Genomic DNA, 27198 nt, shown 5'->3' on the forward strand with positions numbered 1-27198 from the left:
GGCGCGCCCGGCCGCGCCTGGCACGGCGGTGGGACCCGCGGCTTATCTGCCGCCTGCAGCCGCCGGCTACCGCCTTCCTCTCGGACACGGCTCTTCTGCAGCCGTGCGCGGCCGACAAGGCGCCTCGGTCCAGCCAGGAGAGCGGGCGCCGCTGGGGGATTTTTCAGGTGAGGGAGTCGAGGGCCCTCGTCAAAACTGACTTCACTACATTAAGCTTCCTCCGGTCTATGGCCGAGTATTCAATAGCCCATGTAAAGCCAAAATTAACACCTCCCCGCCTGGAACGTGGAAACGCTGAGCAGAGGCCTGAAGGAGGCGAGGTCGGCTTGGCCATATGGAAACTACAGCGGTAAGAAGCTGTTTTTGAGACAAGCAGAAGTGGAAGAGCTTCACCTCAGTCGCCCCACAGTCCATAAAGGGGCCAGGTTGAAGTCAGAGCTTCTGCGGGTCCTCCGGTTCCCCAGCTCCTTACTACACAAAACCCCTCTCGGCCAGCATCAGAGCAGCTGAAAGGTAAACGCCGGACCAACGGCTCTGAAACTCTGGCTTCCGTTTTTGCTCAACTTATAGCATTAGTTCTTTTTAGAAGAGGAAAAAAGCTTGGAAACGCAGAAGAGGAGAACAACCACAGAGGAGATGGAGGAAAGCACCTGGACAAGACTGAGTGACTAGGTCAGACAAAAATATGCGCATCATTCACTATTTTAAAATTCCCCCCCCCGAAAGCTTTTTTTCCTATTGAAAAACAATTAACTTGTTTTAAGACAGCTTCCAGGCACCATACATATTCATTACAGATTTCTGAAGGGAAAAACTGTCTGAATGCATTTAAACTTCTAAGAGCAGACTTGTAGATGGATAGGCTGCTATCACTCAAGACATAACAGAGAGCAAGAAAGTTCTATCAGCAGATTAAGTAATGGCAGAAAAGCCAAGGGCAGGCACTGGGTGTTTGCAGAGGCTGTAGAACTGCAGTAATCCTTGAAATTGTGACAAGTGCACAATTGCTATAGAAGCTTAGCAAAGCTTATCTCTTCCTTAGTTTGAAGTATGTTGTGAAACATGCTTCACGCATTTGACATGCTGGATCCTTTAATGAAGTAATTTTAAAAGCTTATTTTGATAAAAAATAAGCTCAAATTTTACATTTAACATCAAACTATGAAAGTGTAAAATAGTTCCAAAAACTAATGCTTTATACAGGTGCTTTTAATATATTTCAGCAATGTTAAGATATATTTAATAAAAGTAGAGAATTTAACAATCACTACCTTATGGTATTTTTACTAAACATAAATGAAATAGCTCACAAAAATTTAAAGTGTTGGATTTTTTAATCCTGTTTTAATACAACTTTATCAGTGCAGATTTCAATGAGCTGTTAACAAAACATCAAAATCTTTATAAAATAGAGATTAAAGTGAAAAACTGTCTGTGAACTTCTTTCAAATAACAATTAAAGGTCTTCTTTCTTGATAGCATTCCTCGCTGATCTCTCCCTTCGGAATCCTTTTTTTCTCTCTACTTTCTCCTTAAACCTTTCCTCAAAGTATTTTTCTTCTGTGGCCCTTTCTCTCTGCTGCTCTTCCTCAGTCTGCTTTACGTTCATTTCCTTTTCAGGACCCTAACATTAAGATCATAGACTTATACTGGCTCTGTACCAATATCATCTTGCTAAGATTAGATGGAGAATTTTAAAAATCTGGCAATAAAGAACCAAAACAGACACAAGAATTTCACATATTACCTTTGTTTCTCCCCAGGTTTCATCTCCAAAGTCTTCTGCATATTCTTCATCATCAGTTATCAAAAAGTTGTCAAAAATTGTGCCAGCTCTCACCTTTGCGGGAAGAGGGAAGAAAAAGAAAAAAACCAAAACCCAATGCGCTTCCGTTTTCCTAAGTTTTAATCTCATCTTTTAATCATGTATTTGTATCATACTAAAATATATTAATCACGTGAAGAACTCTTTAGTTACACATTTGCAGAAAAATTCTTTTTTTAAAAGAGAACTATTTGCAAAAATCTAAAAAACTTGCCTTAACTTAAGGCACTTTACCACTCTTCTAAGAAGTTAGAAGTCTGATCATTGAGTAGTAAGGAAGCCTGGGGTAGGGGAGGAAAAGATCCCAGAGGCACCTCCAGAGGACAGTTTTCTCCTCATTCATTTTTGGGGGAGAACCAACTCCTTGAAGCCTCAGTTAAGCACCTCAAGTCAAGTGGGATGAGTCATACTTTACAACATTTGTAAATTAAACAGAATGGTTTAGGCCCCTCAATTATCTGTAGGCGATTACTAACTACAATAGAAAAATCAGTCTGTCTTACAGATTTAGTAATTTTGTACATATATTTAAATAACAGCAAGTTAAAAATATAGGTCATCAGCTAAGATCCCAGAACAACAGATAATATCTATATGCAAAGGGTAAACGGGCTCTTGTATACTCAATGACAAGTTCTTTATTTTCTACTGTGTGCAGAAAGGCAACTGACCTGCCAGATATCTAGTCCAATGATGCTAATGTTTTCATAGCTGTAGATACTGAAGTCTGGTGAGTAATTTGGATTGTCAATCTGCGGATGGGGCCAAACTCCTCTGTAATTTGGGTTATCAATCTGCCTTGGTTTCCATTCACCCTACAATAAACCACATGTTCTGACTACAGTCAGGCAAAAAACAGTTGCTTTAGAGCTCCCCATAACTAGAATTATTAAATGATTTATACTCTGTATAGAGGATTCTTGACCATAGGACGATGCCATTCTCCATTCACAGAATCATCCCAGTCTTCAGGTTTCCGAGCACTAGTGTCCGTAATGTATTCAGGTTCATCCCAATCCTATAAAAAGATATGGGAGGATTAAGAAAGTAAAAAAGCACCGCAGTTAAACTATCCTTGAGCTGTGGCATCGAATATGTATTTAGTAAGAATGAAATAACCCAGAAATACAGAATAAGAACATATTCAAGAGAGCCAGTTACCTCAGGTTTGACATCATTCGGATCATCAATTTGGACTCGATCATCCCAGTCACTGGGTTTCTTCACTCTTGGATCATTTATTTTCCTTGGTGGCAAAAAATCTAAATCATCTTCTAAATTGCCTGATGCAACCATTTCATTATCAATTTTGACTTTATAAGTCTGATCTGGCCTTATAATCAAAGTATACAAATGTGTATATCCATCAACCTGGGTTTTAAAGAAAGGAAATAAAATGTTCTAAGTACCTTGAAAAACATAGCTCTTATGAACAGCCTTGCATCAGAATTATAATACTAATCTATAATGGATTCATCCTAAGCAGTAAAATCATTACATTGTAATATTAATCTGTATTAGAAGTTATTTGAAGACCCAAAATTATGATTACTATTAAGATATGATGAAAAATGAAACTTCTCAAAAGGTGATGTATATTCAGAATAGATTTTAATGTCGATATCCCCGTAGCTTGGCGCTTTTTTGAAATGTATGCATCTTTGAAGTTTACATTTACCTTGCATCTGATTGGTTTCTTGATTGGATGGGGTTTGTTCTTGTAATTTAAAATAACGTGGACTTTCTTTGTCTCGGATCCACAAATATCTGGCCCTACAAAGAGATTATATGCTTTGTATCCTTAATTTCTTTGTATAAAAATAGATTGCTTACTTTTTCCTTCTAATATTGCTTTGTATCCTTAATTTCTTTGTATAAAAATAGATTGCTTACTTTTTCCTTCTAATATTGCTAGACAACTTCCCCTTCTACCTATTTTTAATGAGTTCCCTTTCATTTCTGATAAAGGCCTAGTGACACTGCTTCTATTCAAAGTCTCTAAATCTACTTTAGAATTGCATTCTGGCTAGCTTGGGGTTTCATTCTGTTACAGGCCTAACCCACAAAAACAACAGAAATCCAGTAAAAGTCATCCGTGAAATAAGCTGAATAACTATGTAATTACATTACATTCATTATGCAATAGTAAACTTTATGAGAGATTTTATTTTGAGATACAAATGTATACATTTCTCAAGTCACTGGAAACTGCATATGAGTATGTAAGGGCAGATAATGGCCTACAGTACAGTCTTTCAGTCACAGGTCTTAAAAAAAAAAAAACGCTTGCTGAGCAACTGCTTTTTCCTTTCTAAGCTCGCTCACTAACCATTTTCAGTTGTCCTTCAAATCAGCTCAGAATGTAACTATAAAACAATGACAGTGTTGTAGTAACGCAGAAGTAACTGAACTCACCGAACATGATGTAATAATTTGAATCGCCACTGAGGTTCTTCTGATCCAAGTTTGAAGAAAAAATCTTAACATATCCCCCACCACAATCTATCTTCTGCTCATGTTTCACAGTATACTGAATGACCAGAGTCTTCCCTTTGTTACTAAATGGTTTAAATCGTGAGGAGATAGCATAAAATTTAGAGTTTTCACTAGTTTGTAGACCTGTAAAGATATTAGTATAAAAGGAAAACTTGCATTTTCTTCATTTGCAAAGAAAAAAAAAAATTATTGCCGTGCAGGGCAAATCTCTAACTCTTCCCATGGCTCCCATAGCACATTTTAAACTAACTCCACAGACCTTTATCACGCACTGGATCTCCATAAAACTTCCCAGCTGTGAGTTTAAACTTCCCCAGGTCTGGCTTGTACTCAGAATTCATCCACCTCTTGTGCCAGTTGGCTGTCCCGCAACGCCGTTGCCAGCGACCACAAGGGAATAGGAGAGTTTGGTCAGCGAGCGGGGCTCCCCGCCAGCCCGCGAAGCCGCCAAAAACCGTTACCCTTTAGCGACCGATACCGGCCGCGGCCCCCGCCATCCCCTTCCCCACGCCCACAACCTCCGTCCAGAAACTGCTCCTGGAAATACACCGCGGCCCGGGCAGGCCCCAGCGCGGCCCCGAGAAGCAGGAGCAGCCGCAGCGCTCCAACGGCCGGGGCGCACCCGGGACCCCTTCGCGGCCCGGCCGCGGCCATCGCCCTCACACCCTAACGGACGCGCGCCTCGCGCCCACACCAACGGTCGCCCGCAGCCTCGCGCCTCCGGCGCCCCACCCTGCCCACGGCCGGCTCTGATTGGCTCGCGCGTTCACCTCGTGCTGTCAGGCGGGGTCTGATTGGCTTAGAGCCCGGGGGGGGGAGGAGCAGATTGCCACGTGCCCGCGCGGCGAGAAGCACGCTGGGATTTGTAGTCAGCGCCGTGCCCGGCCCGCCGCGGAGCGTCGCCTTGGGATTGGTTGGTTACGCCCAAGGATCGGCTGGCGCGCTCGGGGGCTCCGTGCGGAGCCAATGAGGGGGCGGGATGTTGGGGAGTCGCGGTCTCCGGGATACGGCCCGGCGGCCGCTCGGCAGGGCCTGAGGGAGCCGCCGCCGCCTCCGTGTGGCCCGGCCCGGGATGGCGGCGGTCGCTCGGGCGCGGAGGGCGCCCGCGGGCGGAGGGCAGGTGAGGCGCGAGCTCTCGCCCCGGCCTCTGCCGTGCCTCAGCGCCAGGTCGCGGGCCCCGGGCGGAGAGCGGGCGGCGGGAGGAGGGGGCGTGGGCAGGGCCGCGGGGGCTGGGAGCCGGGCCGCCTGCCTCCGCCTCTGCGGGCCCAGCAGCGGGAGCGCCCTCACTTTGCGCCCTCTTCTCGGCAGGGACACAGCCATGCCGTCCACCGGAGAACCACCGCGGCCGGGCGCGGCGTCCTCCTTCGCTCCCTTAGCGACCTTTCCGTGGATGATTCAGAGCTGGAGAAAACTGGAAAAGCGCCGTTCCGCCGCAGCAGATTCCTGAAGGCGCACAACGAAACCGGGCAGGGAAACGGATGGAGCCAGCCGTCGGGAAGCGCCGTGCCAGCGGCGAGGAGGCACCTGGCACAGGGCGCCCTGGGTAGCGCCTCCTACACGCGGTCGAGCACCGCTCTGAGGAAGGTGGCACAACTAGAAAGCAAAATCATGAATCGGAAAAAGCAGATGGACTTGCGAAACACCGAGTTGGGCCAGAAACCTTCAGATGAGTCCTTCTCATCTGATTCCAGTCGTGAACGCAGTGCAAGAGGCAACAAATATCGGAAGAATTACACTACAGCTTGTGAAAGTGTGACCCTCGGTAATGCCCATCCTAAGGAAGATGAAAGCATCCAAAACCCAAAAGAGAATGTTACAGTTACGCAGCAGCTTGGTCTGGATAGTGAGGAAGAGGAACTGAAGGAACTGATGGAGAGCTCTTTGGAGTTTTCTGGTAGAAACGAGAACAGGAGGGTTGCTATAAGTGATTCAAAACAAGGGGGGAAGGTAAATACAGACTTTACTGGATTGTGTATTTTTATTTATACTTCTATGAAATAGTCCTAAACTGGTAGGTCACTTTTCATTTAGATAATGCTAGAAACTAATTTTTAATTCTGTATTTGTAGCTGTTAATGAATCAGCTTCAGCTTACATTTTAAATTTATTAGGGTTTACCCATTATAATTTGTTTTTGCTTTCAGCGCTCTCTGTACAGTAAATGAAGTAATGCATAAATTTCTTTTTCATGTTCTTCAAAAGAGTAAGACTACAGTTTCATCCAGAATGCCTCTTCCATCTCATAAGGAAATTTCACAGACACAGATATCTAAAGCACCTTCCTTTCACAGCAAAGACTTGGAGAAAAACATTTTTCTTGGAGTTAATTCACTAACACCTTCACCAACCAGCAGAAACGTGTCAGTATTAAATAATGTGAGATCTCAATCACTGTCGTCTTCCACGAAGGACAATACTGTAAAGGTTACTCTGCCCAGAAGAGGCAAAATCAAGCAAAGCCACGTATCACTTGGAAGTGATGGAAGTGAAGTAAAGTCATTAGATGAATTATTTTCAAAAGCAGCAGAGGCAGAAGATTCAACTAGCGAAAGTTCCAATGGTAACTTTTCTTAAAATATTTCAGTTGTCTAGATAGACTGTACAGTAGCGAACAAGGGCAAACACCCTCAATGAAAGGATTCAGTAGTCTAATTTTAGGTAAGCCTAGGAAAGGAATCAAAAGAATTATGAGTTCATCTGAATGTTTCTTTGTTCTGGTGTAATGTAGTTGTATTTTTCTTGTTTTTTGATGTAATGAGTTCAGTTTAATGATACTTCTCTGGACGTAGAGTGATGACACTTGATTATCGCATCAAAACAATTCCAACATTTGAAATAGTTTTCAGTCATCAGTGGGACAATATACAAATGTATTTCAGCGGAAAAAAAGGCATGAATGAGGGACATCAAGAATCTCTTGAACTTGGTTAGTAGATCCACCTACAGGCAAAGCCAGAAACTTTAGAAAGAGATGGTGCTACGTTAAAGATTTTAAAAAAAGGCTGACTTGCTTTTTAGTATAACACCCTAGCTTTAAACTAGGAATGTGGTACTGAGTTTTTTTTTCCCCACTTTTCTCTTTTAAGGGAAAGTGTACTGTAAGTTTCGTGCTCTGGTGCGTAAGTGACAATTTGTCATTCAATTGCAGACTTCAAACTGAACATCCTGAGCCTTGATGACTTGGCATCAGATATCCCCAATGAGACACCAGAATTAAAGCAGAACGTAAGTAGAAAGTCCCGAATAGCTCATATTTCCCTTCTGCTTTTGCTTGGTGCTGGATGGATGTTCTAAAATAACTGCTCCTATTTTACTCATATGGGCATGCCCCACTAGTTGTAGGGGTTTGATTTTTAGATGTGGATTTTACTGTGTGCTGAAACCTGACCAGATTTTTTTTTTTTGTATCTTTGTATTTCCTCAGTAAATTTAACAAAACTGCGCATTATGCAAAGTGACACATAAAAGCAGCATTTTTATTTCTTAATAAAGCAGTTGCTAACTATTACTGATATACTACAGCACATATCAAGACTAATGGTGGCATATTCTAGGTTATAGTTGATTCTCCTAATGTTTCTTTTCCATTTCTCACAAAGTTCTCCTTTTATTTTACAGGAGACAGACATTCCAATTGTCCAAAAATCAAACAGAGACCCCCCAACAGATACATTCCAGGTCAAAAAGGCCCAAACCTCCCTTAAAACAAGTGTAGTAACGGGTACAAATGATGCATCTGAAGGGAATATTGAAAGAACTGTGACCGAAGCTGAAATCTCTGAGCATTTAAGTGCAGTTTCTGCAGATCTTCCTAGACACAGACAAGATTATGCTGATCATGACGACAGAACTGTTAATTCAGAATATTCTGAAGACTTCGAAAAGTCCCTGTCTGCAACAGACAGTGAATCTGTATCAAAAACGTCAGGGGACCGTTCTAAGAGTTGCACGTACTCTGGAAAAGACCCATCTTCGTCAGCATCATCACCTGTATTTACCAGAGAGAGGCATGACCAGGTACAGAGAGTGACTGTAAAGGAAACTGCAGTTCAGACAGTTGATTCTCCATTCACCTATTGCTGGTCAAAAAGTAAGTTCATGTTTAAATCAAGATATTGCTCTAGCCAGTCTTGAGCTCTTTATATTTTATATGCTATTATTCAGTATCTAGCATTCTTAGTTCAAGTACTAACAACGCCTAGCTGACATTAAATTAAAAACTTTCAAAAGCCTAACACTTTAATCTGCTATGCGTAGACCAGATGAGGCTTGGACAACAGAACAACCTGGAACCGTTTTTGCTAAAACGGTCTCTCCCAACCAGAAGCCCAGGAGAGATGAGCTGATGTTACCAACAGGGCTTACATAGACCGTAGTGAAAGAATAGGGCTTGTACTAACCCAAGTAATAGCCTGAAGTGGCAATTGAACATTTTGTTACTAAAGTGAACTTCCACAGTAGAGGTGTTCTTGCATTGTATTTATTTCTTGGGAGAACACTATGGTCCAATTTACAAAAGACAGACAGGCCCTTTAGCTATTTCTGAGGGGTAGTGCCTCTCCTACCCCTCTTTCTTTTAAAAGGAGACTCAGTAACAGCCACTCCTTGCTGCACTCAAGGAAGAGACAAGAGGAACTCAGGTGTACTTGAAAACAGTGACCTAGAACCCTTATTTTCACTCTCTTCAGAGTTAGAGGAAAAAAAAAAGATGTCTTCTAAACTAGCACGTGTTATGATCTCGAAGGGAAAAAAACTATGGAGGCCACAGCACTATGTCAGTGTCATCTGGCTGACAGACTTCCCTGTTGTGGGCTCTAGAGACGTTCTGCAGCAGTCCCTAAAGAGGCTTCTCGTCATTTATGGAGTTTTAGCAACAAATCTTTTCACCCTCCAAACACATTAATGCTAATTTTATCCTCTGTATAGCAAACGATGCTGCAGCACTTGGCCCACCTGTAGGAAACAGCTACATTGATCCAGTACCTATTGCCAGTCATGTCATCAGCATGGATACGGTAGAAGGTACTGAAAAGCACATTTCTTATATTCTGTTTTATTAAATTGTTATGCATCTAACTCACACAGACTGTTTAAAACTTACGGTCTGGCTTATATTTTATCACTAAAGTATACACTCTCCCTTCCTTGCAGCCTTGACAGCGTACAGTCCATCAGTTCTTGTTTTAAACGACATGTTAAAACAGCACTTGATGTTGACTCAACAGTTTGTAAAGAACATTCACCACCTTCACTTATCCCTTGTGGCTTCTTTAGAGAATGAGCAGTTCCACTATCATACACTGGAAGAGGCTAAAGAGGTATTTATGACTGACTAGAAAGTAGCCTAGAGTAATCATATACTGCTTTCCAAACACTGAAGTATTTGTAGCAAACAAATTATTTTCTTAATATGAACTTTCTCTGATAATTCACTATTAGATTACTTCATAGTAGAGGAATACTATATTGCGTGTGCTCACATTGGTTGCAAGTTGGGAGTTTACACAGGAACAAAGACTGAGCTGAAGTCTTTCAAAACTGTGGCATACAGTAAGAATAAGCCTTTTCTGCTGTGCCCTCTAGCAGTCCACAAATGAGCAAGGATCTTTCTAATGCTATAATAGCAATATCCCTTTTTGTTGCTAGTATGGAAAAGTGCAGGTATCTTGAGATGAAGATTTATTATTTATTAAATACTGCAAAGTATGTTTACTATTTATTAAATACTGCAGAATATTTATCTACATGATTCACTAAACACTTCAGACTATTTATCTACATGATAGCTGCGGGTTAACTAACTTTGTTTTTTTGCAGTACATCAAGAATCACAAATCCCCACCTTTAACAATTGAGCAAGCACTCCAAGAAATTGAGCAAGCACAGGAGCAGAAACTGCTTTGACTCTTTACTTTGTGAATTTTAACTAGAATTTACATTTACACACCTCAGGGTGGAAAAAGAAACCCTTTCAAACGGTACAGATAAAAAGATACAAACTATGTACTGTAAGGAGTTGTACTAACTGTTCTGTATCTTCCTATACATCATTTATTTTTCTACATCTGAATTTTAACTAATGTGCACAGTACAGGGATTGGCAAGAGGCTTCAGGCAAATTAAGTCAGCGTTCAGCAGAAAACACACCACGAAAGCATTTCTCTAAAGGGAGCGTAGTAAGTCGTCATAGTTTACATGTTTATCATGGTAAAAGTGAAAACCTGTACTACGGAGACAAATGTGATCACAGTAGAAGAATACTGTCCTGACTTTAGTGCCTCATTTAAACAGTGTTTGTATATAATATAGCTTTGTCAGACTACTACAAAACCAAACCTGAACACAAAATTAAGGTGAATTCAATTTAAGGGAGGCTTACAGCCAAAGTACTGGAATCCATTCACTCAGAAATGTGAGCCACCATTTTGTTTTTATTAAAAAAAGTGTTTATTGGAAGGCAAAACAATAAAATTCACAAGTTGATAACATACAGGTGTTGTATGCTGATTCACAGACAGTTACAGTTCCACAACTACAGTAGATCTAGAACAAACTGATATTTCACCATATTAACTGAATGGTTTTAAGAGGGTTTCTGCTTTACAAACAAATGACTCTGGAAGAGGTTACCACCAAGCAGACCTCTGGAGTGGAAGTGCAGTGTACGGACCTAACATCTTTAGCTGGTGGTCTCAAAACAGTTACAAAAGGTTTTTCTCATCTAGTTGAAAGGAAGTTTCCAAGAACGTTTCATCGTTAGAAACTTGCAGAGCCGAGAAAATTGATTCTCTTCTATTGAACTAATTAGCTTTTATTAAAGGGTATATACAAAAATATAAAAAGCTTAAAGAATGTCTTCCGTTACAAAGCATTGAACATCCCTTAGAGCGCTTGAACATCTAGAACAGTTAACCCTCACGTTCTGAACAGAGTTGTGACTGCAGCAGCTGGTGTGTAGGGGCGTTAAGTTGTAGGGTAGGTTCTAACAAGCTTGCACAGTGCTCATAGGTCACCTGTACTGGAAACTAGATGCTTCATTCCCCAGTTAAGACATTAGGATACACTGCTCAGCATCAGTCTGACTTGATCCCAAGGCAGCACCCCTCCACTTCAAATAGAATTAACCTTTTGAGAGAAATAAACATATGTTATAGAACATATGTTACAGAAGACATGAAACCATATCAGGTGACATCTGTATTCCACAGCAATGAATGATTCACAATTCTGGACCAGGGATAGCTTGACTAGGGTTTACTTCTAGTATAAAACGGGTAACTAATTAAAAGATTTTGCAAAATAAATGGAAATTTTAAAACTTGCTAGACATGTCATAGTAATGACTGGCCTTTTTAAACACTAAACCACAAGTGTTGAAGTACATGTCATCATAGCTTTCCATTTTTCACGACAGTTTTAAAAGTAATTCATTTGTCACTTCCTCGAGACTTTAATCCAAATGTCTACAAGCTTTAATGATCTGTAGAAGATGCAAGGCATCTTTCTTCAGTCTTATTCGGTTGGTGGAGGGTCTTGTGTTTCACGCTTCACTGAAGCAATAGGGAAAAGAGTTCTTATGCTTTCCACAGTTACCTAAGCTGGTGGAAGAGAAAAGTTTCATGGAACGAGGGCTCTATTAATAAGGAATTTTCCTTCTGGGCTTTTGTTTGAATCCATTTTATTGTGCAGATCTACTGCAGCCATAGGCAGAAGTGACTTCTCATTTGGCATGTCCAGTTTTTTCCTTTTAACTGGTGGTAAGTATAGTTGTACTATGTAACTCAGATTCCCTGCAAAGTCTATCATTCAGGGAACTCTCTTCACCCGCTCTTCAAAAGCGCCTCCACGTTTTCTGAGCCTTTCCTGCAACTGCGCTACAGTGAATTTATTTCTGCTCTGAATTTGACAGAATACAGCAATAATGGTAGGAAACTTGGAGTTAGGCAGGGCAAAAAAGCAGACGTGGCCTAACTTCGTTCAAACCACAAAGACCTCCTTCCTGCTCTGGCAGCCATCCAACCTGTGGTATGGCTCCTGCCATTACCTTTGTGATTGACCCTATTTCTTGAAGGATAAGATAAAAAGATACAGGCTATTGATACTACAGCTAGGCCATGGCTTTCACAGAACAGGATAATTACACTGACGTTTCAGAAATTAAATTATAACGCAAATAACCACTGAAAAGGAAGAGATGGTAGGTTACTCAGTATCTCTACTTACCTGGTGGTTTCCTTTATTCATTACTTTAGAAAGAATTAAGAGTTACTAGTCTACAGTGAAGTTTTTAAATAAGACAAAATCACTGTTAAATCTGCAAAGTTCTTTTTAAATTGCTTAGTAATATTCACTTACATTCATCTCGGGCCTTCATGCGTGCAATAAATGAGTAACTTTTATTTCTTCGATAGTTTTCATAAGGGTCATCTAATGCAACTCCCACTCCTTTATATTGATCCCATTTGTCTCGAATATCTCCTCCTTTAATTGGGTCCTGAATTCCTTGTTCCTTGGCTCCCAATCCACCAGATCCACTCCACCCTACAGAAAGGACACAACATCGTCTTCAGAGTTCTAATAATGAAAAAAATAGCATCCAAGATTGCACAGACAAACATTTTGGAAGCAAGCTCAAGAATCAGTTTGATACAGCAGGATGATACAGACAGCCTGAAACAACATACCAACTGTCCCATTTATTTCAAAAGTATTAACATGCAGTGATTTTGGGCAGTTTACAAACATCAGTACTGTCACTAAAAACCTTTAAGAGGGCACGGGGAGGAAACAGAGCAAGCACAATCTCTCCAGCCAACCCAGCTGATCTACACTACAGGAGGATGAAATACCTTAGATAGGTAAGATCTCTGCAATACCAGGCTTCTGTCCTTGTCTTCCATATCCTTCCCAGAAAGGGAACTACCACCATTGCTCCATACTCTGTATACTTACCGCTCTGAATATACTTACTCTGACCTTGGAATATGAAGGTGTTGGAACGGATCATACGTAGGAACATCAGAGTAATTGTATGCAAGAGTTGGGTGCCTGATTTTGTTTCCTGGTCTGTGAAAGATTTTATTCAGAGAAAATAAACAGTTTAAGCATTCAAGAACATTATCTTACCCATTTTCACTAGCATTTGATGGCCTTTATTTTCTTCTCCAAGTCTTGATTCTGGTATAGGAGGTCCAGAACTGGACCCCAAACCAGCAGAAGAACTAAGGAAATAAAAAGAATGCATTAAGCAGAAGAAATCATACTGTTCTAACACAGTAAGACATCAAGGTCATTCAATTTCTGTTAATCATTAACATACAGTTTCATCCCAACTGCTCTAATAAACTATAATTTAATATGAAGTTATTAGATGATGGAGTTACGGGTGCCAGAAACACACTATCTGCACCTAGTACAAGAGATGTCAAACACTATGGTCTTCCTAACATGCAGTGTACTTGGAGGAGTCTTCCTCCTTTTTAGGAAGGCATAAGAAGCCTTCATCGCTACATAGTTTTTATTAAAACAAATAGCCACACCAGAGTAACTTTGTTCTCTGTATATATAAACACATACAGCATGTAAGTAACATTCCTAAATCTGCTTGCCATCTTCTCTTCTGTCCTATTTGTTGAGAGGCTTAACATACCCAGGTTATGAGAAAAACGCCTTTGATGGTACGTTTCTGAACAATCCCGGTAAAAAGAGAAATAAACAAACAAACGCTTACGGAGGAGTGGGACTGCGGGACCGGGACCGGCGCCGCCTTCCTGGGGAGTAAGATTTCGATCGTGACCGTGACCGTGACCGCGAGCGGCTATGAGAAGAGCGGGACCTGCTCCGGCTTCTGGAAAAAGAGAGCACGTGAGATCAGATGTGCAAATTACAGAGCAAATCGAGGGTCCCTCATTCAGCCCTGAGGGGTTTTTCACTCCCAAGATTCAGCTCACTGCACTGTACCTGGACTGAGACCGTGAATAGGATCGTGACCGAGAGCAAGAGCGAGATCGTGACCTTGAATAGGAGCCAGATGATTTTGAAGATCGCGAATTGGACCGGGAGGACGAGCGACCTCGGCTTTTAGAGCGACTGCGAGACCGAGAAGGCCCGCTGCATGGATAGAAGAAAAGAAACTCCAGTGAAACTCCCAGGAGAGGCATGAGAAATGCAAATGCCCTTTTGATCACATTCAAATTACATACAGGCACTGTATTTCTGCAGACAATCTAGTGGAAACCTGACAGTGTGGCAAGAACTATTTTCTACAGACTAGATAAAAATTCCAGCAAGTCAAAACTCAGTTATTCCATCAGCACACTGCTGAACACATTTTCCCTAAGTATTTAGTCTGATGTATTACGAGCACCTTCCAAATGAACAGCATGCATCAGAGGGCAGCAGACAGGCTCGCTTACCTATTTCTCTTCTCCTGACCTTTCCTCCGCCTCGCTCTCATTTTAGCTCTGAAGAATTCATACAGTCCATTCTGCTCCCAGCCTTCACTGCAATAAATCAACCACACAGAACCAACATCTGTGAAAATTCTGTTTTGGATAATGGAGAAGTTCAGGATTTCCGCTAGATTTTGTAGGGAACAGAAGGCCTGGGCCAGAAAGGTCTCACACATCTCAGTGCAAGATCAAACAGCACGTGCAGATTAAAATACAACAAGAGCACTCGTTTTCAGCATTAGTAGAACCAAGACACAGGCGAAGGAAGAGAGAGGCACTTCTTTGTTTGAGACAGCTTCTTAGGGCATTTTCCTTACCATGTTGTTAGCTATACCTACTCTTACCTGTTTCTAGGCCTGTCATGAGATGGTGGACTATAAAATGCCTCAACCGCAGCCAGTAGTCTCTCACTGGGGGGCATTGGGGGTGGAAGACGTATATCTTTAGGATCTAAAGGTTTATACTCATGATCTTCAAGCTGCCGGAAACAAAACAAATTACATTCGTGTCATGTGTCATGGGGTGGCTACCTGAAGAGATAAATATAGATTTAACTGTGTAGGGACCTCACAATTCATTACTGGATAAAAATACGGTCCAAAAATAAGGATTCTGCAGATGACCCAATGCTTTCTTGTGCTATCACTACCATTTTGATTTCTATGAGATAAGCCAGCACTACACCTCTTGGAGCATTAAATGGATCGCCAGGTAGACAAAATGAAGTTCTCATCTACCCACCTTTGTGATAACAGTGCCTGAGTGGAAACCTGGCAAAAGCTGGTGTGTGCTGAGAGTAACATGAAGTCAGAGATGGAAGACCCCTATCTGTTCATCTCAAACACAGAACGCAGAAACATATATATCCCCAAAGAACGTGGTATCCCCAAAGAGGCTGAACGTTTCCTGCTCCCTGCTGCTCTTTGCTTGCAAGTATCACGTTGGTGTTACAAACAATCTTTGTTGGAAGAACTCTGAATACCAAAACTAATGCACAGTGGCCACACCAGGTCCCTCTACCCACTTGGAAAGATTTGAAATCATAAATGCCCATGTTAAAATGTTCCTAAAACTGAGCATGGGATTTCAGTCTTTTAATCCTACTAGTCGTGGCCCATTTCAAGTACTTACTTTCACAAGCGGAGCCATAAGTCCAGCAGGAAGGTCAAAGTAAGGAACATTTGGCACCAGACTAGGATCATCATGGTTCATGTGAGGGGGGCCTTGTCGCCGCATGTGAGGAGGCTGCCCGTTAAATCCATGTGGGGGAGGCCCGAAATCAGGGTGCTGCGGCCCTCCCCAGGGAGGATGCTCGCTGATTCCAGGATGAGGCAATCTGTGACCAGGGTGATGATGAGGAGGACCAATTTCTGCGCAAAGCAGGAGAGTTAAGAAGTTTCATTTTAGGTTTAGCGAAGGAAAGGCAATCAGAGAGAGATACTTCAACCAGCGCATTTATCCTGCATTTACTTATTTAAAAAAATAATCGTGGTACCTAGAGCCTTGAAGATCAAGATAAGGAACAAAACAGAAGAACCCAGAGCTGGCTACAGGTGCGAGTTCACAAAAATCTTGCAGCATACCTCTCTCTGGCTATAGCAACTACTCTCAAAACAACAGGAAACTTTAACCCGAGCCACTGTTTGCTTTGGAACATACTGTGGTGAAAAAGTACTACAACAAAAATGTTCTCAAGATGCAGCAGGGCAGCTGCCAGCATGCTCTATTTCTGAAGCCTGAACACACAATCCTGGCTTAGCACCAACATAAGAGATCTGTAATTAGTTGTGTCTCTACACCAAACCAGTATACATAAAAAAAATAAAGATGACAGAAATTAACTCACATGAATAGATGACAAGCAAATACTTTGTTTAAAGGGGCGTTTTGAGAAGAAGCAGAGATAATATCCTTTTGAAATTAGAGAAGTGAATGACATTTGCCCAGTCACTGATGGACAAACCATCTGCCACGAATGCCAGCATACCCTGTTGAACTCATTGCACTACACAGAGAAAGATGGTAGTACTGGAAACGAACATCCTCCTCGGGAGGACTGAGGGGTTTTCAGGAGAAGCCATTACAGCCACTGCCCAATCTTCAGCCACTGCTGTTTGATTCATCTTCAGAACTTCAGCACAGTCTGTGCTGTCATTACTTTGCTGCTTTACTACTTTTAGCCACCTGTTTTAGTAGATCCTCTCCTCCGACAACTTTATTTGGAGCAACAATTGATCGAGGTCACCACTACAATCCAAAACACCATCTTTTCTGAGCTTAGACCTTAATTCTCCCAGGATGAGAAAAGCTGCTTTCCCTGCTCACTAACCAAACTCTGTCAAAAGAACATTACAGTTTGTTTTTCTTAAAAAATAAAAAAAGAATTAAAAAAAAATCATTGTTTTCCAACCTTTTTTGGAGTTGTAGAACTGATAATCTTTTAAGCTTATATTAGCAACTCCTACATTGCCATTTTAAGCTTAAAAATGGCAATATAATTGCTTTTTAAGTGACTTGTCACAAGGAACCGCAAGGGCCTTTAGACTTGATGTTGACAACAATCATTCTAGATTAATCATAACTTCTGAATGTGAAACAGAAACTAAATCAGGCCAGAACTACATTAGACTTCCGAGGAAGCCTGCAGCCAAATCCTCAAATCCTAGCCACAAAGGCTAGGCAAGCAGTCCAGTGACTAGTGTCAGGCTTCCCCATATTCCAGCGAGAGGGCACACTAAGCAAGGAGGGAGGGAGGGAGAACTGGAGGTAAGAATCATTTCTCCAGACACTGCTGAGCCATGCTTCTGCTATACAGGGCATTAACACAAGTAATGGCTCTTACAGTAAAATTAGAGGGAAAGTAATGCCTCAGCATGGATGAATGCGTGCTCAAGAGCAAGTGCTTCCAGCCTGTTCTCCCCTAACTTCCTCCATCTAGGAAAGATCTAGCTGAAGAGCCCTCATCTATGGCTTGACATGCAGGAAGTCAAATTTGCAGGCAGGGACTGCTTCTCACCTCTAGGCTTAAGGTTTTTACAACGAAATAAATGATCACAAAAGGAGCATCCAGGGAGATGCGTTAGCATCTGGATACTGCAAACAGAAAGGGACTGTTTCAGACATATGCTCACTTCAGTTTGGATTACAGTTTCTGGTTGTCCACATCCCATCAGGGAAGGAAGGCTCAAAAAGCAAGGAAGCATCCAACTCTGCACGTGCTTCTTACTGAGTTACGTAGCAACAGCTTCCCAAAACCCCAAACTCAACATTGCTCAGGAAAACCGTACCAGTCCTCCAAGAATAAGCTGTCACCCCGAAGTACTAAATAATTTTGCAACGGCAATCAGCATTGCAACATAAGAAAACCTGCCCTGGTACACACTTTACCTTGAGGAAAATCCCCCTGGGGGTAATCAAAACGATGAGGATAAGGAGGCCTTTCAAAGGGATGGCGAGGTGGAAAATCATCCTGCATGAAGCGAGGTGGGAAGCGGTTGAAATTATGCGGATGCGGGGGCTGGTTGAATTGGGGATGTTGCTGATGTGGAGGAAATGGGCCTCTGAAGTGAGGTGGCCGCTGCATTCGAAATGGAGGTTCCCTTTGACCCCCACCCCATGGAGGCTGCTCGTGCTGGTTGTTCCACGGTGCTTCAAACTGGTTGTTCCAAGAAGGATCCGGCTGGTTGTTCCAAGGTGTCTCTCGCTGATTGTTCCAACCTTGATCTCGCTGTTCGTTCCACATTCCTTCATGGTTGTTATTCCACGGAGGACAATGAGGGGGTCCCTGGTGGTGAAGGTAAGGAGCCTGGTCATAAGGCTATAAAAGTAAAGAACGTAATAAAAGCAGTCTACCTTTTAAAGCAAATATTGCCTGAAACCGTAGACAACATCCAGAGGGGAGAAGGATTCTCCAAACACAAGCTCTGAACAACTGCAACTTCAGAGAAAAGAAAAAAAGAAAAGACCAAACTGCCACTGAACCAAACGGCTCTGTACTCTAGAGTATGCTGCTTGTCGTTCTTCTTGTTCATAGAGGAACTGTGGCGAATGACAAATTGTGAAACACAGTTTATACCTTGCCGTCAGCTGTGTTCAGAACGAGAAAACTTTGGATCTGAATCTGGAGTTCTAACACTTACACCTTTTAGCACCCTTCCGCAACCTAATCTTTCTGAATAGGTGAACTTCCATCTCCCTCTACACCCTGTTTCAGAACCATGCTTAATACCTGTTGTTGACCCCAGGGTGCAACAGGGTGAGGCTGGTCAAACCAGGGTGGTTTATTTGGAGGAATCTGATCATGAGATCCAGGGCCACGCGGTCCACCAGAGGCAGGATCTTGCACTCCAGACCCTGTAGCGTCATACTCTGTAGAACCAGCTAGAGGCAGCTGAGATTTACCATCATCTGAAACAGATAAGAGAAAATTATATGCATCCAGGCCACAAGCGGTTACTAAAACACCAGCACACCTACAGCAGGCCTATAGCTTACTCCGTCTGAATTTTCCTGGATATGGTTGATATTCAGCAGAAATCTGCTACTGGGAGAGAGGATTTTTGATCTCAGTTTAAAATGGGCATCCTTTGGTTCTTGTTTATGCTCAAGAATCAAGACTGTACCAACTGCAAGTCTCCAAGCAGCTTTATGCTTTCGCCTGAAACAAACCAGCATAGCACAGTAGCTCACTACTAAAAAAAAGCAGGAAATATCTCACAATGAGGCCACCCACTGACTTCTGTACAGGTCCCCAGAACAGGTTAGTACCTGCTTGTGTCACTGGAACAGATGGCGGAGCGGTGGTTGGTGCTGATGTGGGGGCCTGAGGCGGGGGTGTTGATTTCACCTCATTCTCTAGTGGTGGTATTTGTATTTGTTGCTGCTGCTGCTGTGTTAAACTGTTTACAAACTCTTCGTGTTGAGTCTTCAGGTTCTGTATCTGCTGCTGAAAGGCTACCTGAACAGGCTGCACTACTGTTGCATATTCAGTGATCAAATTTGCCTGAGAAAATTAGATAAATTAAGAATGTTTTCAGAAAGTTAATGCAGTAGTTGAAGCAGCTGTCCTAGCTGCTCACTCAGAATCTCCTATGTGAGTCTCCACCCCCTCCCAAGAAATATATGAAAATGCAGGATAATCTGTTGGCAGAAGAACCTACTTACATAATGAATCTATGTGAAGATTTACAAAACGTTCTCTGCAGGTTAAAATCTGCCGTCTGTATTAACGGCTAGCTTTCAAGAACTGCTAAAATCAACAGTATTCATTATTAATGCTAAAAATGAATAGCTTCTGCTGCCACAATAATTTGTATGCTTAGTACATACCAATGTTAAGTTATAGTTTTCTTTAGTTTCTCTTTTACCAACTATTCCTTTCCATTAAAAAGGAAAACAAGCTGTAAAATACAGATTTGCATTTGTGACTACCACAATGCACACAGGGAACTTTCTGGGATTGTATCAGCAGCCAGATTATTCAACATTTGAAATGACAAGGTTATGTTTTACTTTATTTTTGTAAACCTTTGCAAAGGATTTCAACAGGGGAAAAAAAATAACATTTACACTTCAAAAAAGAAAAAATTTGTTCTCAAATATTTATATGAATAAGGAAAGCATTACTTTTCTTTTGTGGCTAACCTGGTACTGGCCAAGTCCAAGAGCTGGGCTCTGTAGCTGCTGAATTATTGATTCATCAAAGTACCCATTTTTTTCCCACAGCTGAAGAAGCTGCATAAATGCAAGAGCAAAAGGTTGTTAGAAATGATGAACGATAAAAGAAAGAAAAGAAAAAAAATCAAGGCACAGCATTTTTATGCCTCTAGCTTTGTCAAAAGGCCTAGGATTTAGTCACTTGTCTTTGGAATCACCAAAGACTCAGAACTATTCATCATGATGATAACTTTTAAATAAAGCTCAAGTACTTTTTTTTGGTTTAAAGTTCTAGCTCAAACATAAATTAAAGTACATCCTTTGACAGGCTTTATGAAGAAGAGCATACTAGAAAAATCTCAGCAGTCCTCTTCTGTCCTTGGATTTGTGAATTTGCCTAGCACTAACCTAAGAAAGCAAAACATACAGCTAAACCAAAACCAGCTACTCACTCTGGCAATTTTCTGCTGTTTATCCTCCTCCACTGCTAGAAAGCTGGTACAATATATAGGCACAACCACCTTCTGTAAAGCAGCCAGAAGATCTCGTGCTTGCTTCCGCTGGCTTCAAAAAAGGAAGGATAAGAGTTACTGCCTTTTAATATAACATTAACAGCACTGTAACATTCAATTCCTCCTAACTTGTGCTGTACTAAAAGTAGAGGATTCATACAGATACAGAGAGAATTCTCTTCTCTACATTTGTACTGTACAGCCTTATCTGGAATAAGTATACACAAAGTAGATAAAGGCTGAATATGATTATTAAAGTACTGGCTATTTCTTTGCACCAATTGCACACACCTTAAGGCAGCTGCTAACGAACATGTGTATTTTAACAAAATAAAAAGTGACTAGTTGAACTAAGAATGTGTCTAGCAGAGAGAGACTTCACCAAGTTAATCCAAACAGCAAACTGGAAAACATCGTTTTAGTTCTTACCAGTGATGCAATACATCATTGATTAAGTAGATTAAATGTAACCGAAGCTCAAAGTGAGCTCCTTCTGCTGTTATACGATTTCGCAGGTGCCCAGCCATCAGCTCACAGTGTGCAGGAGACTTCGCATTACTAAACATCCAGTTTTTGCCAGCCTTAGAAAATGAATTTTAGAATATTTTAAGTTAGTCTGATGCGTTCACATCATATGGACTTCCTAAAACTGAAATAACTCCAAGAAGGAAAATTTTCAATAACAGCTGTCATCTCACGTACCATACAGTGAAACAATAAAGTTGCTATTTTTAACCATGCAGTTTCAAAATGCAAGTTGTACTTAATCTACACCACCATTAAGTAACAGTTCAGATTTAGATCATTTAACTCACTCGCTCCACGATCAGGCTTAATTTACCTTGCCTATCTGGGGGGTAATTTCTGTCCTATTTCTTTATAATCAGTAGATGCTTTAAACGACGTTATCCTAAACCCCAAGGCAGCATTAAAATCGCTACCCCAACACATTTCAAGTTAGGGACCGATCTCTTCTTTTTCGTTAGGGAAAGCTGACCCCCTCTACTCCCTCAGTTTCCTGGGAAGAACCTCTTCTCCAATATACGGAACTGACTTCATGGCCTGAGCAGCTGAACACAAGCAAAGTAGTCAATGCGTGGAGTCATCAACAGCCAATGGAAGAAAAAACAATTGTGACTGGAATGAAAGCCTTCCCGTTGCCTTTTGTACAGGTAAGGCCTATACGTCCTTCTTGGTGTTGCGTTTACAGCAAGTCAAAGAAGTGTTTCACTTGCAAAGACAGGAGCAGAACTTCTAAGATACGCAAGGATGTTTACTTACTGAGATTGCATCTTTTGTACACGTGTCAATTATTGGCTGCAACAAGTTGTCAAATTCATTCATATCTAACTGTGTTTCCTCTAAAACTTTCTGCATTTGTTGCTCAATTGCAAGGGCTACTGCTGATGTAACTTGTTCCTGAAAAAGAGGGAATTACATCACATTCAATATTCTTCTGAAGAACCACCAACCTGATGTGTGCCTGTGCTCTTAACCATAAGCAGTTATCTTGAAGACCAAGACTCCTTACACGCAATGTGACCATGTATAAATTTGTTTCAATTAGTTATTTTTGAGAAGGGAGAAGAGAAAGACTCTTCTCACTCTTCAGGAGAAATACTGTTCATTTCCACCTCCTAAATCCCTCCATCATGAAGCAAGTGATAACTGCAGACAGCTGCTAAGCGCATAGCACATGCCACACGTACTCCCCTTTCTCCAGGAACTCTTCAATTCGGAAGCTCTAAAAGCAAAACGCATTCTGTAAAAGAGCCAATTCAAGTACACAGTGCCATCCCACTCCCAAAAGAATTCACCTTAGAGCGCTACAAGCTGGAACGTCTCACAATTCCTAGCAAGTTGTAACATCAAATAAAGATTAGAGCAGTCACAATTTATTGCACTCTGTGCAAGCCAGGTAGGGTTTTCATGCAGTTAATAAACTGTTTTAACAAGGATCAAACTTACAAACACATCAGATGCATCTGTTCTAAGGAGATTACAGCAATTGTCACAGAACAAGGACAAGCAAAGCAACGCTCCCTCCTTCTTCTCACCAACATACAACGTCACCACCTTTAGTCAGAAGGAAGCCTTCCTACCCCCTTCACAGCCACTGGTAGCCTACAATAATCCAAGTGACTGTTCATCCTAAACCGACCTGTCTCATAGCGAGGAGATGCTGCTCCTGCTGCTGGAGGTTCCACTGACTCTGCTGGATAAGTTCCTCCACTGAAGGAGTTCCCTGAGGGGCTGGCATAGGCGCAGCCGGTGGGAGAGACGGCTGGGGCAGCGGTTGGATCTGCGCAGTAGCCTCAATATCTTGACTCTGCTTGCACAACACTGTCAGAGAAAGAAAGCTCTCAAAGTAAGCAACAAAGCGAAATCTGCCACCACCGGCCTGTACGTGAAAACAGCGCTGCTTCCAGAACAGAGCCGCAATTTCTGTTTAACACACACAAATAAAAATCAAGCGGGCGAGGGCGGATGGTGTGGAGGGAAGGAGGAAAGTCAGCGGCTCCCTGCACGTGTCGGGGAAGGACGATGCCAACGCCAGGCCCGCTCCTGGGGCGCGACTGCGGAGCAGCCCGGCCTTCCTCCCCCGAAACCCGCAAACGGGGGGGGCGTGAAGAGCCCCAGGTGGGGCTCAACCTGGAGGCGAGAGGGCAGGAAGAGGCTGCGAGCGGGGCCGGGACGGGGAAAGGGGGCTCCGGCAGCCGGAGGAGGGGGGAGAGAGGCCGCAGCCGGCCGCGGCCTTGCCCGCCCGCGGGCCGCACTCACGCTGCTGCTGCTCCAGCGCCAGCTTGTACTTGTAGTAGCCGTAGAAGTCGCCGCCGAAGAGGAAGGAGAACTTGGGGTTCTCCTTCTGCTTCTCCATCGTCATCTTCTCGAACTCGGGCCCGTTCCGCGCCACGAACTGCGCCAGCTTGTCGATGACATTCCGCAGCTCCTGGTCTGCGGGGAGGCAGCGCCGTCAGCCCGAGCCGGCCCCGGCTGCCCGCCCCGCTCCCCCCTCCCCGCCCCGCGGCCGCGCTCACCGTCGGGCGGCAGCGGCATCTCCATGGCGGCGGGACAACGACGAGGGCGCAGCGGCTCCGCCGCCGCCGCCGCCGCCACCACCGCGGCGCTAGGCCCCACCGGCCGGAAGTGCCGCGAGACGCCGGGCGCGGCCGCGCTTTACGGCCCCGTCGCTATGGAGACGGCGGGAGGTGGCGGGGGGGGGAGCGCTGCGCGGGGTCAAGCGCGGCCCGGCCCGCACCGGCGCTGCCCCCCCCCTTCCCCTTCCTGGGGGCACCGGGCCGAGCCCCTGCGCCAACCCCCCCCCCAGGGCCGGGGTGGGGGGGGGGGGACAGACCCCGAGGGCCCCGGCCCGGTGAGGCCTGCGGGGCAGGCCCCGGTGCGCCCCCCCCGAAGTGACCTAACACCGTCATTTCTTTCCGCAGTCAAATCAGGACCGTTCCGAGCTCTGCTGGGCCTCACCTCAGCTTTCCTTCCGCAGCCGCGTTTCTAACCTGCGAGGGGGAAGCCTTGCAGCGGGGCTGAGCGCACATCACGTTCGCCTGCAGGCCGGCTTCTGGGGAGCGTCCCTTCGGAGAGGGCCCGCTCGCTCGTTCGGCCTCGCGCCCCGCTCCAGAGGTAGGAGGCGAGGAGGGAATCGCTCAGCTCTCTCTACTTTATTACGCAACTTTGGGGGGTGGTGGGGGGGGAACAGTAACGCTCAAGGACCAATTTGATGGCAACTCGAGACCAAAAACGCAACGCGGGGCCCAAATCATTTGAGTGTTATTTAATACATTAGGAAAATTGAACTTCAAAATGGAGGTGATGCTCTGGGAATCACAAGAGGCCAAAAGCAAAGCTGAGCGTCCTAACACTTTTATCCAGTGCTCAGCTGGAGCTGTAATCACTCTCTGAAGCCTTCAGCGTTAAATTACGCTTCACAGAATTTCCAGGCACGCAGATAACACCCAAAGACATCCTCACAAAAAGGCAGAACTGTTTATTCTCAACAAGACATACCATGAAGACCCCACTATATTATCTACAGAGTATAAAAACTCAGAAAACGGATGTTTGCATGTATCCAGACACAAGTGGGGAAAAAAAAAAAAAGACAGACAGAATCTGGGTATGATCCTACATCACTTTGCAGTCCTGGAAAATAACACAGACCCCAGAAGACCAGGTTAAATCTTACTTTTAAGTATAAGCTAAGAAACTTTTTCAAAATTTGTAATGCTGCCCTCTACCCCAGCAAAAACATTTGTGCTTTGCGTGTTGGAGCCCGTGCAGCCATCCTTCAGACTTCCACATTCCTCAGCACGCAGCAACAGTTTATCCACAAACTGCCCCAAAACCTGTAGTGACCAGACAGAGGAGTCTGCCAAAACCATCTGAACACTGTTTTACTTTAGCCAGGAAAGAGTCCCAGTTTATCCAAAAGTCACCAATGCAATTTCTTCCCGTCATCCCTTACAGGAACACCAGCTTCAGGAGTAACATCGACAGGCTGGAGAGGTGCAGCATAGGCAATCAGACTAGGAAACCTCCTGAACTTTACAGAACACAATTGAAATAAGAACAGGAAAACCATACAAGAGCGTGCATTTGCTTAAGTGCCAGATTTCCTACAGTAAGGGGGGGGGGGGGAGGGTTTGTTTGTTTTGTTTTTTGGTAAAATCAGCCATATTCACATCAACCAATAAAGTACCAATAGAAACAAAACAAAAAAGGATAGGTGGGGACTGCCACCTGCATCTTTACATTTGAGTACCTACATAAAACATCTGTGATCTCAGGATTTACAGATTTCTTTTACCAGCTCGTACCATCACCACAAAGTTATTTCAGAATTATTTTTAACACTTTACAACATGTTTCAGAAATGGAAGCCTTAGAAAAACAAAGCTCTCCCTTTATTTATATTGCACCTTTTTCACAGATAGCTACACAGCAGAAATTCTTTCTGCTGCAAAATGCTACATCAGAAAAAATGTGGCTTAGAACACATTAGAAAGAAAAGGTCTTGAGTTTCAGGTATCAGCATGAGCTGACCCAAAATCACCAACACCAGCTTTACAAATCACCGCACTCCTAAGTATTGCCTCCATTTTATTTAGTATTTAGGTATTTCAGAAAAATGAGCTTTTTACCAAATTAAAAAGAGGCTCTAATCACTATTGGGTACTACAATTGAGTCTGAAGGGGAACTATTTTCAAGAGATCTTCAAAGAGCACCAAATACTCTTAAGAGCTATGGACAAAAAACCCACACGTAGTGGGGAGAAACTGGTTTCTTTCACACTGGTATCTCTAGAACCACCCAGGACTGTTTTGGGAAGAATTGTCCAGTTTTGTGATGTATTTACATGTACATTATAAATGCACAATGGAAATCAAAACATTTCTAAGGATACCAGTGATAGTGTCCTAACACTAATTATGGCATCCAAATCACACTAGTTCTAGTCTTAAGTAAACATCGGGTAATGTATCACACCCATACAGCAAAACAATAATCTGATTTCTCCCAAGTGGCCATTACCACTAATGTATGGCACTCCCGAAATGTCCTGCAAGTAAAAAAAAAAAAAACAAAAAACCAAACCCCTTCACTTTGATTTAATAACAGGGTCATTATACACGATTGTCTAGATATGCCCTTTTTATTCCAGTGTTTCCATACTTTCTACAGACCTATGTACATAGTTAAATACGTCATTAATTTACAAACCATGTTAAAACAAATGTTTCACTTTGCCAAACAAGATCTTGCAGGTGTCCAAGATCAAAATATATATTACAAGAATATCAGAAACTTCCTTTACCTGAATGTGGGCAATATTGCTTAAGGACTTAGATTCAGGTATTCAGCAAAACCACCCATTGTAACTGATTCGCTTAACTGTTTTAATTATGTATTCTATTGTACAAAGTTATCCCCATTGACCACAGACCTGAACTAGAAGAGCACGAATGTGGTCAGGCAGTCTCTGGGGAAGAAGCCCAGGCCTCACTCTCTGGGTCCTAAATGGGAGATCCTATTTTGAGTCAGTCCCCTTCTGCTCTGCGCTAAGGACAACAGCTTTTGTTTCGGAGATACGGTGAGGCTACGAGCCCAAACTGCACCGGAGCAAGGCATTTTCAACAGAAAGCCCTCACCTGCTGCTGTACTCTTGACAGAAGAAGCGGAGTCAAAGACCTGCCACGGTTAAGCGTGCAGTGCCAGCTTTCTCAGAAAGGAGTCACAACAAGATCA

General features: G+C 43.1%; 3 protein-coding genes and 2 long non-coding RNA genes across 8 annotated transcripts; 3 read left to right on the forward strand and 2 right to left on the reverse strand.

The window, feature by feature from the left end:
• Positions 1-22: 22 nt before the first annotated feature.
• On the forward strand, positions 23-1888 carry LOC138062374 (uncharacterized). Its single transcript, XR_011136417.1, has 3 exons — positions 23-513; positions 587-672; positions 1764-1888. It is a non-coding gene; the product is annotated as an uncharacterized lncRNA (long non-coding RNA).
• On the reverse strand, positions 1319-5483 carry CALR3 (calreticulin 3). 3 transcript variants are annotated; one of them, XM_068920244.1, is made up of 9 exons: positions 5092-5483; positions 4581-4682; positions 4241-4444; positions 3504-3598; positions 2987-3196; positions 2730-2843; positions 2497-2640; positions 1748-1840; positions 1319-1624 (listed from the first exon to the last, which is right to left on the reverse strand). In XM_068920244.1, the coding sequence occupies exons 2-9, from the start codon at positions 4660-4662 to the stop codon at positions 1457-1459; spliced, it is 1110 nt and encodes a 369-aa protein (XP_068776345.1). In that variant the 5' UTR covers positions 4663-4682; positions 5092-5483; the 3' UTR covers positions 1319-1456. The 3 variants fall into 3 exon arrangements, with proteins under 3 accessions (XP_068776345.1, XP_068776344.1, XP_068776346.1); XM_068920243.1 differs by lacking the exon at positions 5092-5483 and adding an exon at positions 4840-5062; XM_068920245.1 differs by lacking the exon at positions 5092-5483 and adding an exon at positions 5016-5048 and having other exon boundaries at positions 1320-1624.
• C26H19orf44 (chromosome 26 C19orf44 homolog) lies at positions 5292-10809 on the forward strand. Its single transcript, XM_068920242.1, has 8 exons — positions 5292-5441; positions 5630-6268; positions 6524-6881; positions 7470-7546; positions 7940-8411; positions 9248-9343; positions 9473-9639; positions 10139-10809. Exons 1-8 carry the CDS (start codon positions 5394-5396, stop codon positions 10223-10225), a joined length of 1944 nt encoding a protein of 647 aa, XP_068776343.1. The 5' UTR covers positions 5292-5393; the 3' UTR covers positions 10226-10809.
• On the reverse strand, positions 10745-24134 carry CHERP (calcium homeostasis endoplasmic reticulum protein). Of its 2 annotated transcripts, XM_068920241.1 has the most exons (18): positions 23978-24134; positions 23721-23894; positions 23101-23282; positions 22221-22358; positions 21369-21520; positions 20880-20991; positions 20416-20505; positions 19540-19774; positions 19001-19179; positions 18160-18556; positions 15904-16142; positions 15117-15250; positions 14737-14823; positions 14282-14431; positions 14052-14168; positions 13448-13542; positions 12677-12862; positions 10745-11446 (listed from the first exon to the last, which is right to left on the reverse strand). In XM_068920241.1, exons 1-18 carry the CDS (start codon positions 24000-24002, stop codon positions 11442-11444), a joined length of 2697 nt encoding a protein of 898 aa, XP_068776342.1. In that variant the 5' UTR covers positions 24003-24134; the 3' UTR covers positions 10745-11441. The 2 variants fall into 2 exon arrangements, with proteins under 2 accessions (XP_068776342.1, XP_068776341.1); XM_068920240.1 differs by lacking the exon at positions 10745-11446 and having other exon boundaries at positions 12669-12862; positions 23978-24103.
• On the forward strand, positions 24135-26332 carry LOC104146111 (uncharacterized). Its single transcript, XR_011136416.1, has 3 exons — positions 24135-24274; positions 24383-24575; positions 25419-26332. It is a non-coding gene; the product is annotated as an uncharacterized lncRNA (long non-coding RNA).
• The last annotated feature ends 866 nt before the right edge of the window (positions 26333-27198 follow it).

The sequence above is a fragment of the Struthio camelus genome, chromosome 26 (assembly GCF_040807025.1).
Source record: "Struthio camelus isolate bStrCam1 chromosome 26, bStrCam1.hap1, whole genome shotgun sequence".
NCBI classification, from domain to species: Eukaryota; Metazoa; Chordata; class Aves; order Struthioniformes; family Struthionidae; genus Struthio; species Struthio camelus.

Bases quoted from the DNA above. Each gene is read 5' to 3' on its own strand.
- CHERP (XM_068920240.1), bottom strand. From the start codon at position 24,002: ATGGAGATGCCGCTGCCGCCCGACG. The intron at 20,506-20,879 runs GTGAGTAGCTGG...GCATTTATGCAG, and splicing joins AACAGCAGAAAATTGCCAGA to CTTCTTCAGCTGTGGGAAAA. The intron at 19,180-19,539 runs GTACTAACCTGT...TATCTGTTTCAG, and splicing joins TGTTCCAGTGACACAAGCAG to ATGATGGTAAATCTCAGCTG.
- CALR3 (XM_068920243.1), bottom strand. From the start codon at position 4,975: ATGGCCGCGGCCGGGCCGCGAAGGGGTCCCGGGTGCGCCCCGGCCGTT. The intron at 4,683-4,839 runs GTTGTGGGCGTG...GTTGCGGGACAG, and splicing joins GGAGCAGTTTCTGGACGGAG to CCAACTGGCACAAGAGGTGG. The intron at 3,197-3,503 runs GTAAATGTAAAC...TTTAAAACCCAG, and splicing joins AGAAACCAATCAGATGCAAG to GTTGATGGATATACACATTT.
- C26H19orf44 (XM_068920242.1), top strand. From the start codon at position 5,394: ATGGCGGCGGTCGCTCGGGCGCGGAGGGCGCCCGCGGGCGGAGGGCAG. The intron at 8,412-9,247 runs GTAAGTTCATGT...TCCTCTGTATAG, and splicing joins CACCTATTGCTGGTCAAAAA to CAAACGATGCTGCAGCACTT. The intron at 9,640-10,138 runs GTATTTATGACT...GTTTTTTTGCAG, and splicing joins CACTGGAAGAGGCTAAAGAG to TACATCAAGAATCACAAATC.